General features: G+C 43.0%; 1 protein-coding gene across 2 annotated transcripts in view; it reads left to right on the top strand.

Annotated features, from left to right (window-relative positions):
• The window catches only part of ADAM12 (ADAM metallopeptidase domain 12), a 391,246-nt gene that overhangs the window by 98,118 nt on the left and 278,044 nt on the right, over positions 1–15,084 (top strand). For both annotated transcript variants that reach the window (XM_027960492.2, XM_027960491.2), the window contains exon 3: positions 13,546–13,619. In XM_027960492.2, coding sequence (XP_027816293.1) covers positions 13,546–13,619 — 74 coding nt within the window. The remainder of the gene's footprint in view (positions 1–13,545; positions 13,620–15,084) is intronic.

The following is a 15,084-nucleotide window of genomic DNA, read 5'->3' as shown; positions in this document are numbered from 1 at the left end:
TAGCTGTAACACTGTTTGGGACAGAAAACCTTGTTTACACTAGGCTTCACTTCGGACAGAATGACTTGATAGTGCCTTCGTGATTGACAGCAGGATTACTTTTTTAAAGAGTTTATTATATTGCGCTAATGTTTATTTGAAAGAGATTACAGTGATGTTTTATAAATGGCCCTTAGTCAACATATGAATGGGATAGTCTCTCTAGAAGACAGCTTGCCTGCAAACAAACTAGCAACTTAAGCTATTAACTTCCACTGACTGGCAGTTTCGAAATGGGGTTGTAGGGAAAAAATGGTACTTGAATGTTTCCAGACATCAAATTAGTTAGATAAATGAACTTTGAATTGGAAACCAGGCCTTCTAGTTAATAAACACAGTGCGTATTATTTTACGGCTGTGTCTCGTAAAACTAGGCAAGTCATTCCAAAAAGCAATGCTCTGTCCTGTTTTCTATTATCATACTCCAGATTATATCAGTGAGCAAACCTTAAAAAGTGTTATCTTTAAAATATTTCACATCAAGACGAAGAGAATTCATGTGTCCTGCGTTGTGTCCTATGTTGTGTCCACCTTGTGTCCAAGGTTCTTCCAGAACCTTCCACCCTCTTCTGTAACACTGGTCAGACAGGAATAAGATCTTCCTTCCATATAAAACAAGTGTCACTGAACTCAGTTTCAGCTGCTTGATGCTCAAAAGCCAATATTCTTTCTGACTTACTTCACTCTGTATGAAAAACAGGTATTGTATGTTAAGGCATATATGTGTAATCTAGAGAGATGGTATAGATGATCTTATTTGCAAAGCAGAAATAGAGACGCAGATGTAGAGAACAAATGTATAGAATCCAAGCGGGGAAGGGAAAGGATGGGAAAAGCTGGAGACTGGCATTGACATGTATTCTCATGGGATTGACATGTGTGGACTAGATAACCAATGAGAAGCTCCTGTATAGCACAGGGAACTCTGCTCGATGCCCTGTGATGACCTAAACCAGAAGGAAATCCACAAAAGAGAGGATATATGTATGTGCTCAGTCACTCAGTTGTGTCTGACTCTTTGCGACCCCATGGACTGTAGCCTGCCAGGCTCCTCTGTCCATGGGATTCTCCAGGCAAGACTCTTGGAGTGGGTTGCCATTCCCTTCTCCAGGGGATCTTCCCAACCCAGGGATCCAACCTGTGTCTCCTGCATTGCAGGCATATTCTTTACCAACTGAGGCACCAGGGAAGCCCCTATAAACAGGCCACCAATTAATGAATATATAATATTTCTCCTTGAAAACTTGTTAGCATCTTACAGAACTTAGTTTTATTATCCCCATTTAGATCAAAATACAGAAAGCATCAAAGGGTTTCGATTTGGGTAAAAAGCAGTAAATAATAAGTGAAATGGTCTTTTGTCAATGTCATTCTGGGAAGTAGCGGTTTTGTTTGTGATTGGATTTCTGTAATAAACATGCATTTCCATCTTGTCACGCACAATGGTTTCCAAACAGACAGTTTACTCTTTGAATCTCACAGCAATCTGCCTGACGATTTCAGTTTTCTATTGCTGTTCTGCCAAACTGCCACAACTTAAGTGGCTTGAAACTATCCCCCTTTTTGATCTCTCAGTTCTGAAGGTCACGAGGCAGGTGGCTGAGTTGGATTTCCTGCTTTGCATCTCACTAGGTTAAAATCAAGGCTCTCTTCGAGCTGCCCTTCTTGATGGCGACATGGGGGCGGGTCTGTCCTGCTCATCTGAGATGCTGGCAGCAGTCAGCTCTTGGAGGTTGTTGGGCTAAGATCCCTGTGTTCTCGCTGGATGAAGGTGAAGGGCCATCTCTAGCTTCTCGCGGCCTCTGCTTCTATGGTTTGCGAAGCCCTTGCTCCATCTTAAAAGTGAGCTAAACGGTCAGACTCTCCTGTACATCGGTCCAACCCCAGGGGTGAAAGTTACCTCTGCTTTTTAGGACCCTCGCGAGTACGCTGGGCCCATCTGAATAAACCAGGATAATATCTCCCTGTGTCTCTTTACACATCTACGAGGTCCCTTTTTTCAGGGAAGATGACATGTTCATGGGTTAGAACATCTGCGGTGCTGGTTTAGTCACTAAGTCGTGTCTGACTCTTGCGACCCCATGGACTATACCCCGCCAGACTCCTCTGTCCATGGGATTCCCCAGGCAAGACTGGAGTGGGTTGCCATTTCCTTCTCCAGGGGATCTTCCCCCACTCAGGGATCGAACCCAGGCCTCCTGCATTGCGGGTGATCTCTTGCATCGCAAGCAGATTCTTTATGGGCTGAGCCACCAGGGAAGCCCCTCGAATATCTTTGGGGGCCCGTTTTTCTGCCACCCACACTGTTGGAAGGATTGTCATCCCCAGAAGGGACAGCAGAGAGGCTGCCAGCAGTCCCTCCGCCCGAGGGGCAGCACCCGGCCTGTCTGTGGACACATTTCTGGCCTGAGCCTCTTCCAGGTACAATCTTCCAAATGGGAAAACACTGTTTTCAAGATGAAATAGTTCTTTATTCAGTTCAGTCGCTCAGTCATGTCCGACTCTTTGTGACCCCATGAATCGCAGCACGCCAGGCCTCCCTGTCCATCACCAACTCCCGGAGTTCACTCAGATTCACGTCCATCGAGCCAGTGATGCCATCCAGCCATCTCATCCTCTGTCGTCCCCTTCTCCTCCTGCCCCCAATCCCTCCCAGCATCAGAGTCTTTTCCAATGAGTCAGCTCTTCGCATGAGGTGGCCAAAGTACTGGAGTTTCAGCTTTAGCTGACTCATTGGAAAAGACCCTGATGCTGGGAAAGATTGAAGGTAGGAGGAGAAGGGGATGGCAGAGGATGAGACGGTTGGATGGCATCACCGACTCGATGGATGTGAGTCTGAGTAAACTCCAGGAGTTGGTGATGGACAGGGAGGCCTGGCATGCTGCAGTCCATGGGGTCACAAAGAGTCAGGCACAACTTAGTGATTAAAAAACAAGGCATCACTCAGGGGCTCAGTGACCTTCTTCCCAGCTGTTGGAGGGAGTCTGAAGATGCTGAGGCAAACCCTGGCCCAGGCACCCAGCCAAGGCCTTCTCCTCACACAGCATTCCTCATCACAAGCCCTGTTTTTGTACTGCAGCCTCACTGACTGAACGTTCAGGAGAGGCCGGTGCTTCCTGTGTGCAGGATGACAGGCCCATGGCACTTGGGCTGCAGGTGGTCTTTTAAATGATCACGTGCCTGGCTGACAGGAAAATCCATCTTCGCCATTGGTCTCCTGCCCTGGGCATCCTGATGTTGCTGAGCCATCAGCAGGCAGCCAGGCAGCGCTTGAGTTTGTCCGTCCCTCCTGATAATCGAGATGTCTAAAGGCAGGCGATGGGGAGGGAGGGCCACGGTGGTCTGGGGACCAGCCCACAAACTGCTGGGCTCTGATGTCAAGGGCCCAATTCCAGGGCCCAGCCACCAAGCCCAGAGCAGTTAAGAACCATTAAGCAGTAAAATAGAGTGTCCACAAACCCCTCCCACCCTGACTCCCCGACCCCTTCCTGGCATGGTGCCGATTTCTAGTTCTACAGCCCCTCTCATCACCTTGTAATTGACATTGCTCTGCATTGAGTTCGTCTACTCTTCCTCTTGTTGCACACTCTCTGCCCTCTGCTCCCATTTGGATTCTTTATCACTAAGGTCCCAAGAAACCGAGCAGGAGAGCAAGCGTCCTCTCCAGTGACCCAAAGGGGCCAGGAGCCAGGCCAGGAGCTGGCAATCACTGGCTGTCTCAGCCAGCCCCGAGTGTGAGTGGACCAGCTCCCAACCTCCTCTCAGCAGGGGAACAGAACCCAAGTCACCCTCAATGGCTTGGTTCCCCCCTCGCCAGGAAGGGGTCCCCTGTGCAGCCATGTGCATCTGTGGGATGCCCGCCTCTAGGAGTGAGTTTTCCCCAAGTTCACCTTTGCATTGGATTGAGGAGAGGTGGTAACATAAGAATTGAAATTTAGATGGGTTAAGTTTGAGAAACCTGCATCGTCGTGGTTTCCAGATTGCTTTCTGTTAAGTCAGGTTGTTGGGCTCCTCTTACAACCCAACAGGAAGCTCCAGAAGGGACAGATGACAGTTTTCCACTCAGAATCTGCCTCCTCAGATGGACACAAAGCATGAGGAACTATAATCCTGTAGCGTACAGATGCATGGAGGCAGAATAGTGCTATTTCAAAGAATTAATGAGGCTTTAAGATGCTCTGGTTCAGTTAGTTCAGTCAGTTCAGTTGCATTTGACTCCTTGCAAGCCTGTGGACTGCAGCACGCCTGGCTTCCCTGTCCTTCACCAGCTCCCAGAGCTTGCACAAATGCATGTGCATCGAGTTGGTGATGCCATCCAACCGTCTCATCCTCTGTCACTCCCTTCTCCTCCTGCCTTCAGTCTTTCCCAGCATCAGGGTCCTTTCCAATGAGCCAGTTCTTTGCATCTGTTGGCCAAAGTATTGGAGTTTCACCTTCAACATCAGTCCTTCCAATTAATATTCAGGACTGATTTCCTTTATGATTGACTGGTTTGATCTCCTTGTAGTCCAAGGGACTCTCAAGAGTCTTCTCCAGCACCACAATTCAAAAGCATCAATTCTTTGGCACTCAGCTTTCTTTATGTTCCAACTCTCACATCCATACGTGACTCATGGAAAAAACTATAGATTTGACTAGATGGACCTTTGTTGGCAAAGTAATGCCTCTGCTTTTTAATATACTAACTAGGTTTGTCATAGCTTTTCTTCCAAGGAGCAAGCACCTTTTAATTCCATGGCTGTAGTCACCATCTGCAGTAATTTTGGAGCCCAAGAAAATAAAATCTCTCACTGTTTCCATTGTTTCCCCATCTACTTTCTATGAAGTGATGGGGAATGGATGCCATGATCTTCATTTTCTGAATGTTGAGTTTTAAGCCAGCTTTTTCACTCTCCTCTTTGACCTTCATCAAGAGGCTCTTTAGCTCCTCTTTGCTTTCTGCCATAAGGGTGGTATCATCTACATATCTGAGGTTATTGATATTTCTCCTGGCAATCTGGATTCCTGCTTGTCTGGCATTTTGCATGGGCTTCCCTCATAGCTCAGTCAGTAAAGAATCTGCCTGCAATGCAGGAGACTCCAGTTTGATTCCTGGGTTGGGAGGATCCACTGGAGAAGGAAATAGCAATTCCATTATTCTTGCCTGGAGAATCCCATGGACAGAGGAGCCTGGCAGGCTACAGTCCAGGGGGTCTCAAGAGTCAGACATGACTTAGTAACTAAACCACCACCACCACTCGGCATATAAGTTAAATAAGCAGGGTGACAATATACAGCCTTGATATACTCCTTTCCCCACTTGGAACCAGTCTGTTGTTCTATGTCCAGTTCTAAATGTTGCTTCTTGACCTGCATATAGATTTCTCAGGAGGCAGGTAACATGGTCTGGGATTCCCATCTCTTTAAGAATTTTCTACAGTTTGTTATGATCCACACAGTCAAAGGCTTTAGCATAGTCAATGAAGCAGAGGTAGATGTTTTTCTAGAATTCTCTTGCTTTTTCTATGATCCAACGGATGTTGGCAATTTGATCTCTGGTTCCTCTGCCTTTTCTAAATACTGTTTGAACATCTGGAAGTTCTCAGTTCATGTACTGTTGAAGCCTCACTTGGAGATTTTTCAACATTACTTTGCTAGCATGGGAGATGAGTACAATTGTGAGGTAGTTGGAACGTTCTTTGGCATCACCTTTCTTTGGGATTGGAATGAAAACACCTTTTCCAGTCCTGTGGTCATTGCTGAGTTTTCCAAATTTGCTGGCATATTGAGTGCAACACTTTAACAGCATCGTCTTTTAAGACTTGAAATAGCTCAGCTGGAATTCCATCACCTCCACTAGTTTTGTTTGTAGTGATGCTTCTTAATGCCCACTTGACTTCAAATTCCAGGATGTCTGGCTCTAGGTGAGTGATCACACCATGATGGTTGTCTGGGTCATTAAGATCTTTTCTGTACAGTTCTTCTGTGTGTTCTTGCCACCTCTTCTTAATATCTTCTGCTTCTGTTAGGTCCATACCATTTCTTCCATGCCAATATTTTCATGAAATATTCCCTCGGTATCTCTAATTTTCTTGAAGATATCTCCAGTCTTTCCCATTCTATTGTTTTCCTCTATTTCATTGCATTGATCTCTATTTCTTCAAGATGCACTGGCTAGAATAGCCAAAAATGGAAATCTGAAATGCTGCCAATTTAAGCATTAGTGTCCCACCAGTAGCAACAGCATAAAGAACTTGAAATAAGAACATCACACATGCCAAACAGCAAGCGGTTGTGCCTTTTTTGGTGGGAAGGGAGAAGTGGGCTGGAGACCTGTGAACCCATTGTGCAGAGAAATACAGTAAGAAAAAAACAGTGCAAAAAATAACCTCACATTTTAACATACAAACAGCTTCAAGCTACATTCCATGTCTTTTAAAAGCACTTCTTACCTGAGAACATGTGCCATTCTGCACATTTTAACAAGAGGTTTGCTAATGTCCTTTTCCCATCAGAGAAAAGTATCAATGACTCATGAATAAACATTATCATCATTTACATAATAACTAAAAGTCTCCAAGCCAGGGACGCCCACTATGGTGCTCCAGTGCCCTCATCTTTACTGTGTTATTCTCCAGCTAATTCAATTGTGTCCTCTCTCAATTCCATGATGCTCATATCTTCCTGACTATGGAACCACTGCACTAATATTAAAGTGGTAATCAAGATTGCCTGTAAATATTCATAGCAATAAATGACTCCCTCGTGCCCTGTGAGTTCCAGGCTTGCAGCCTGAAGCATTTATTTAGTGCCAGGGAGGGATAGTTATTTCAGAGTCCCTGGAATACAATATTTTAATATTTGTGTTCTGCTTGAAAAACTAGGTTCCTCTGAGCTTCTGGTACCAATGGTTGAGATAAATGACTTTGGCTCTGACTGATTATCGTACTTACAAGGATAACCTACACATGGTGATGGGTGTATATTTGGCTGTGGTCCCCACTTCTGATTTTTAATGTAGTTCCCTTCCTTTCTGCAGGCTCACTCACCTTATTTCCACTTTATGGTCAGGTTAAGATTTTTCTAAGTCATTGAAAATTGGCTATTATTTAAAGACATAGAAACATTAAGGAGATGGGGCAGTGTATCATTCCATTCATCAGAGGTGGAAAAAATTCATAAGCATTCCCCCATCCATAGAAATATACCTTTGTTGACTTGGAATATTTTGTAGCCATCAAGGGTGAAACAATTTAAATCCAGGTTTAGGTGAGCCCCCAGTTACACAAATTAAAGAGTGGCGGCCTAACATTTTCAAGTAAAATGTGAAAGTAGATCATTTTTAAGATCCCTTTATTGGTGTTATAATATTGCTTGTAAGTAACACATAGCAGAGAAAATAATTTACATTGCTGAAGGATATCATTTAATAAAAATATTATTAACAAGGACTAAACAAATAAAGGCAACCCAGTAAATAATAATGAAAAGAAAAATACTATAGCTAATTTTTAAAGATCACTTTTAAAATGTGTGTTTATATTTCCAGGTAAGAGGGATGTGCTGGACAAGTGCATTGTGGGAGACTTCAGAAAAAGTACAGGGCAGACAAGGGGCCCAGTGACAGGCAGTGGGGTTCAGCCAGAGCTTTATTTTGTAGACCTGTCTGGGCAAGCCATTTGGGAGAGCCAGCCTAAACTCATTTCCATGAGGAACTTACAAGGAGAGCAGCCTCAGAAGAAACTAAATATGCACTTGATCCTGGGCTTCTAGCTTCCAGAACTGCACAAAAATGAATTTTTGTTAATCTACCCAGTCTGAGATACTTTGTCTTGGCAGCCTTAGCAAATGAATACAGGGTGGCTTCTAGGATTCTGGAAATATTTTGACTTTTCAATTGGGTGGTAGATACCCTGATGATTATTTTATTGTTGTTTTTTAAATTATACTTTTATATAAATTGTATGTTTTATATATTCTTTTGGATATACTTTTCCCCATTAAAAAATAGAATTATAATGAGTGTCAAGACATTTCTAGCATAGTGATAAGCATTAAATGTTTTATTCAGCAAATGCAGTTCTTTAAGCATTCAATAAAATACATGATTTCATTAGGGCAATCAATATGTCCTTTTTAAAAATGAATGCTGTATTTAACCAGTACTAGTTCATCATCTCCTATGTCTAAAAATCAAAAGAAAATGGGATGAATACATGCTTTTAGACTAAAAAATCTTTGGCAAGGAGTGGTTTTGAGTTAAAATAGTTCTCTGTTTAACTTCTCCATTGAATTTGCCTATACAAATCAGGTCTCAGCTAAAATATATAGATAAAGCTCTTTCTACCTCCCCGGGGGAAAATGTATTCATTTGAAATATGTTGACACTACAACATTCTAACAGCTCCTGTAGGGACTTTATGTGGAATTAGTACAAATGTTTGTGTTTAATCTAGCTGAATTTTTCAGGGAGTGGAAAGGGTGCTGCAAATATTTAATTTGTATCCACAAATGTAATTGTCAGTATTTGTCTTTAAAATAATAATGTGTGAGAAAAAAGAAAAATATAAAATAGTGATGTCTTAGGCAAACACAATTTGCAATTAAAGTAATTATTTTCACACAAACATATAAAATAGACAGACATGCTGTTCGGAAACATCTTGACAGGACATTGAGATGTATTTTTGTTCTGCTATTTTATTGCAAATGTAATTAATGATCTTGTTTTTCTAAGATATAATTAATGAGTACAAACTGTAGACCTCAGAGAGAACTCTCTGTATGTGTCTGTAATTAAATCTCAGTGTCAGGAAGCATGGGTAAATTTAGGTGAAAGTCCTTGCGGCACACTTGAAAGCCGATCCAGGGCTGAGAAACACATTTTGTCTCCTGTATTAAAATCAAAGGAAGTTATGCATGTTTAGGAATATTGAGTTTAAAAGTTCAGCAAACACTCAGAAATCCATGCAATTCTTAGAAACCCCAGGGATTATCAAAATATAGCAAGTAGGAAGTATGGTTACACTAGATCACTGATGTTTGTACCGTCGTTAGGATGAATCCATAAAAAATAAGATCTGGGCCTCCGCGGCGGCTCAGTGGGAGACAGCTCCCCTGCCAGTGCGGGAGACGTGGGTTTGATCCCTGCCCCGGGAAGATCCCACATGCCGCAGAGAAGCTAGGCCTGGGCACAGCTATTGAGCCTGTGCTGTAAAGCTCAGGAGTGGCACCTGCTGAGCCCATGTGTAGCAACTGCTGAAGCCCCAGGCACCCTACAAGAGAGATCACGGCAGTGAGAAACCCACGCACCACAAACAGAGAGTGGCCCCGTTCACCCAAGCTGGAGAAAAGCCCGCACAGCAAGCAAGACCCAGCACAGTCAGAAATAAACAAATAAATACAATTATTTAAAAAAAAAAAAAACAGATCTGGTTAAACCCAGATATTATACTTAAGTATTTGATGTATATGAATATCCAGCAGTTTAACTCTCAAGCTTAAGTAACTACTTAATAAATAATGTCACCCATCAATTAATTGAGAAGAGCTTTCTTTAAAAACAAAACAGAACTTATGCTGGCACTCAGTTTTATCTCCCGAAGGCACCAATATTCAAAACAGTGTAGCACTTGGGCAGCTCTTGGATGGTGCAAGTCTCAGGTTTTTATTACTGACCAAGGGGTGCGCAGTAAAGACAGAAATTTCTGTGAACCCTGTGAAAATGAAATGTTCCACATCTGAGCTGTCTAGCAGGGATAACCAGTAGCTCCGTGTTGCTTTAGAGCCTTGAAATGTGTCCAGTGTGACTGATGAACTGATTTTTAATTTTGATATCACTTGAATTAATTTAAATGTAAGTAGGCATATGTGGCTAATGGTTACCATATTAGATATGGGAAATTACAAAAAGACATTCCAAGGGCTGCCCTAAAAATAGAGTGAATAATGTCTCACCCTTTGTGGTTCTCCCTGGTTATATGGCATTAGTTAATTCAAGTTGTAATATTTCCCCAAAAGTCGTGTGACCTTCCGTTGTGGGTTCTATCTCAATTTTGTTTCATCTTAACTCATTATTTTAATGTTAGTTATTGGAACTCATTAATACAATCCATTTATCTCTTAAAACATAGTAGCATGGGATTCTTCATAGACAAGCTGAATTGCTGTCTTGTAAAAAAGTCCCTTAAACTCTGGAGTTATAATTTTGTCATTCAGGTGCCAAGTGGCGTCTGACTCTGCAATCCCATGGACTGCAGCACGCCAGGCTCCTCTGCCCACTGTCTCCTGGAGTTTGCTCAAATTCATGTCCATTGAGTTGGGGATGCTATCTAACCATCTCATCCTCTGCTGCCCCCATCTCCTTTTGCCTTATTATTAAATATTCTTATTTAATAATATTATAATAGTTATAATAGTGTCTTTCAAATATGGGATGTTCAAGAATTATGTCTAGACTTATTCTCCTCTTATTGAAGCATGAATCCAGAAGAACTTAAAAAGGCAGACAAAACCAGGACACTGAAGTCAGCAGCAGTAATTTAATGTGGGTGATGATGTTTGAACAAGGTTGAGATTTCACTTGAAGCACCAGGGCAACACCGCCTGGGAGGAGCTGGTGATCTTGAGTTCACGTTGTCATTTCTGTCCTGACACATCTCTCCTCCGCTGTGATCTTTTTAAGGCGCTAAGCAGCCTTCACTTCCTCAGTGGGCTATGATGGCATTTGGTCCTTCCTTACGCTGGCTGCTTCCCTTGTGGCTCAGATGGTAAAGAATCTGCCCGCAATGCGGGAGACCCAGGTTCAATCCCTGGATTGGTAAGATCCCCTGGAGAATGAAATGGCAACCCACTCTAGTATTCTTGCCTAGAGAATTCCCTGGACAGAGGAACCTGGCAGGGTACAGTCCATGGGGTCATAACAAGTCAGAAACGAGTGAGCGGCTCCACTTTCTTTCTTCTTTGTGTTGGTTGCATCGTTTGTGAATTAACTCGTCCTCTGCCCTCTCCCATCCACCTGGGCAGTGGGCAGTACTGCCTGGCCTGAGCTGAGCACAGCAACTATGGTGAGCTGAGTCAGGGCATGGTCCTGCTGGATGAACTCTCCACCTCATCAGAATGAAAGCACAGCATTCCCTTTTCAAAATCAACATTAAACATTTTAGTAATGCCTGATGGACACGTGATGCCTCCAACTGAAACATGTTAGCTGGGGGTAACAGAGGGAGTTGGAGGCTGACCGCCGGTCCCCAGAATCCCTGAGGATGTAATAGGCAGGGAAGCAGGGAGAGGCTTTGTCAAGTGACTATGGGTTGGCAAATCGATTTTGACTTGGGTAAGGATGACGCATCATTGACTTGGGCTCCTCGAGAGGGATGTGGTATGTTCAGCCAGCCTGGTTTAGATGGGGGCTAACCTGGGACAGGGGTGTGGGTTCAGGGACAGTACCCCATGGTTGTGCTCTCCAAGAGGGGCAAGGAGCTCGTTGGGATTTCTGGGGCAGAACAGTGAATATAGATGCCTGCCCCCCACTGAGAGACCGGCAAGCACAGACTAGGGTTTCTTGGGACCCGGAAGCGAGGTGGAGGAAGGTGTCTGCCTCGCAAGAGGGAGGAGACGTAGAGCTGTCTGCCCTATTCATTCACTCATTCTCCTCTTCACCAAATGTTAACTGAGCTTCTGTTATTTGTCTGGCACCGTGGAGGATAAGGAAGGGGACAGAGGACGAGATGGTTGGATGGCATCAACAGCTCAATGGCCGTGGATCTGTGCAAACTCTAAAAGATAGTGGAGCACGGGGAAGCTTGGCATGCTGCAGTCTGTGGACTATCAGTGAACCGGACACGACTGAGTGGCTGAACAACCAAACAACAAAAGGGACATGTTAGCAACAAATCCACATCCTGAATTGTAGTGAGTAGGAAGGGAGTTCTTCCTTCCAGGGAGGGAAGGGGCAGGAGACTGGGAAAAAGAATACCTGCGGGGAGGTGGGTGTCATTAGACTGGGGAGTGAGGTAAGGCTTCTTCGGGTCATTGATATTTAAGCTGAGCCTGGGTAGTTGGGAGAAAGCATTCCAGGCAGAGGGAATGTTGCCTCAGAGCTGCCAAGCAGCCTGGTGTGTTGGAGGAGCTGGCAAAGCCAGTGTGGCTGGAGCTGGGTGACCCAGGAGGAGCGCAGTGCAGGCGGGTGTGGAGGGCAGGGAGGGCCAGGCCATGCAGGCGCTGTGGGCCACATGAAAGTGTCGGCATGTTCACTGTGAAAAACAGTGAACAGTGTGGCGGTTTCTCAGAACCTACAAAGAGAGTTACCATATGGCCCAGCAGTTCCACTCCTGGGCATATACCACCCCCCAAAAAACCAAAAACATGAATTTAAAAAGATAGATGCATTCCAACGTTCATAGCAGCATTACTTACAAAGGCAAGATATGGGAGCAACCTAAGTGTCCATCAGTAGATGAGTGGAGAATGGACGGATATGCACAATGGAATACTACTCGGTCATAACAAGGAATGAAAATGTTGCTAATGGCAGCAACATGGAGGATTTGGAGGGTAAATACTGTATGATATCACTTATATATGGAATCTAAAAAATACAGCAAGTTAGTAAATACAGAGAAAAAAGAGCAGACTCATAGGTACAGAGAACAAATGAGTGGTTCGCAGTGGGGAGAGGGAATGGGGAGCAGCCATGTAGGGGAAGGGAATTAAAGGTATAAACTATGAGGTACAGTATAAGCCACAAGGATAGAGAATATAGCCAGTATTTTTACAATAACTATAAACGGAATATAACCTTTCAAAATTATGAATCACTATGTATTACACCTGTAACTTATATAATATTTTATATCAATTATGATTAAGTAAATTTTTTTGAAAAAAAATTGGCTTCTTATCATCAGTGTGCTGGGATGTCAATGTACTGTCATCCATAAGGGTAGATGGATGAGCCTGTGATTTTTAAAATATCCTCGCCCTGCCACTGGGGAGTGGATGGGAGGAAAGCTCAGGCAGATGTGGAGGAACTTGGGGTAGAGGGTGTTGCAACATCCAAGAGGTGTGAACCAGAGCAGGGTGTGGAGATATCCAACCTAGACAACAGGAATTATGCTTTGGAGGGTGACTCAATAGGACCTTTTCAAGGATTGGATGATTTGTTGAGGGAGACAGACTTCAAATTTCTGACATGAACAGTTGGGGAAAAAGAAAGTGTCTTTGCTGGAAACAGAGAAACCAAGGAAGGAATAAATTATGAGTCAAGAAGGACCCCAAGCGTATGTGGCCCACGGAAAGGCAAGCAGAGGCCAGGAATTCCGGGTGTGTCATTACTATCTGGGAGAGTGATGCATTTTCCAGACTCTCATCCTGCTTATTTGGTCTCCTCTCCTCAAGGTCTCAGAATGGTCCCAGGAAGAAATGTATTTTTCTCTCTCTCCATTGACTATGTCTACAGAGAATATTCGGATATTGGCATGCCAAAGTGAAATGATTTTCAACTGACTTCTCTTATTTATCTTTCAGATTCACCCAGGAGTGTTGAATTTTCGAATACAACTGACCAGCAAAGAACTGATCGTGAACCTGGAAAGAAATGAGTAAGTCGGGTTAATTCATGTTTATGGCCTGACAGGAGAAAGTTTTGACATGGAGAATGGAAAGTGCTGTGTAATTGAGGTTGGCATTTAGAGACGCAGAACTGAAAGCATGGATTTATAATCCAGATTCGGATTTGAGGCTGGAATTAGCTTCAAAAAATGATCCAATGGAAAAATAAAGAATTTTATCACTCTGAAAAAGAACTTTCTAATTCAGCAGGTTTTTCTCATAGTTCTGATGTTTCCTTTTTCAGAGCCTGATTTTTCAAGGATAGAGTTTAAGCATCCTCTGTTCTGTTCCAATAACTGTTCCATAATTAGTTGACTTTTGGCAATTCCTGGGTTATATAAGGAGAAACAACTTCAAATGGGTTGAAGCTCTTTTTTTTCCTTGGGAAATACCAAGAGTTTATTTTATCTTTCAGAGCTTGTCTCCAGTGTTATGAAGTATTTATTTTATCTTTTTATTAAAAAATTTGGCCCTTTTTTTGCAAAATTGCATAAATTTCCAGAAAATGGTATTATATTATTTTTCTGCAGCACATGGACGTTATTACATATTTTGTGTGCCTTCCCTGGAGAAATCCATGGCTGCTTCAGGGCACAAGTAAAAACAAAAATTCATATTTTATTACCCTATAGAGTTTGTGGCTCTCTCCATGGGCTCCTCAGATCTAAAGGACCCCCTACGATCCTATTTGATTAGTATCAAAGAAGAATCAAGCTCCCCTACTAAGCAATCTGTATTTAAAGAGATAAATCAAGTTCCCAAGTCTTGCTTGATCTAAAATGGGAGTTTCTCACTTCCAGAGTGACTGGTTCCCATTTCTTACCCCTCGGTGAAATGCTGATTTTTGTGAAATGACAGTATAGGTAAAGACAGCTTCATTGAAATGAGTTCTGCCAGAGATATTGCATCACAGAAATCTGACTCAGCATCTCTGTGTAAATGAGTGAGATCACTTCCTTACATCGGTGCTTTGGTTTGAGGGTCCTTAGCAAATTGGATGAACAGGTTCATGAATGGCCAGCTCTCACATTCAGTACCTGACACTGTGGCCCACAGCAATTATAAACAAATAGATAAATTTCAAAGTACAGGTGAATATATATTACAAATACATGTGTTTCAAAGGAATATGTGTAGAATAGCATAGCCTGCTTCTTGGGATGTGCAGCCTGCCTCTTGGCATTTTGTGAGCAGTACATGATGAGTTTTTAGCTTTTCTTGTGACTTGGTCATGTTAATAAAGAAATTCAGCCGCACATCTTGGATAATCAGAGGGTTGAGTGGAAACCTGAATATTGCTTTTGATATGTCTCTCTTAGCAAATTAAATACTGTCATGCTCTTTTTTTTTCATATAAGAATATCATAGGACATTTTAATTTGTGCCCCTACTCTTTGGATGTGGTTTTGAAAATATCACAGTGGACAGAGCAAAAGAGCAAAAGAAAATCAGGCT

This window comes from Ovis aries, chromosome 22 (genome assembly GCF_016772045.2).
Source record: "Ovis aries strain OAR_USU_Benz2616 breed Rambouillet chromosome 22, ARS-UI_Ramb_v3.0, whole genome shotgun sequence".
Lineage (NCBI taxonomy): Eukaryota > Metazoa > Chordata > Mammalia > Artiodactyla > Bovidae > Ovis > Ovis aries.
Note: the sequence above shows the minus strand (reverse complement) of the source record. Positions and strands in the feature narration are given on the sequence as shown.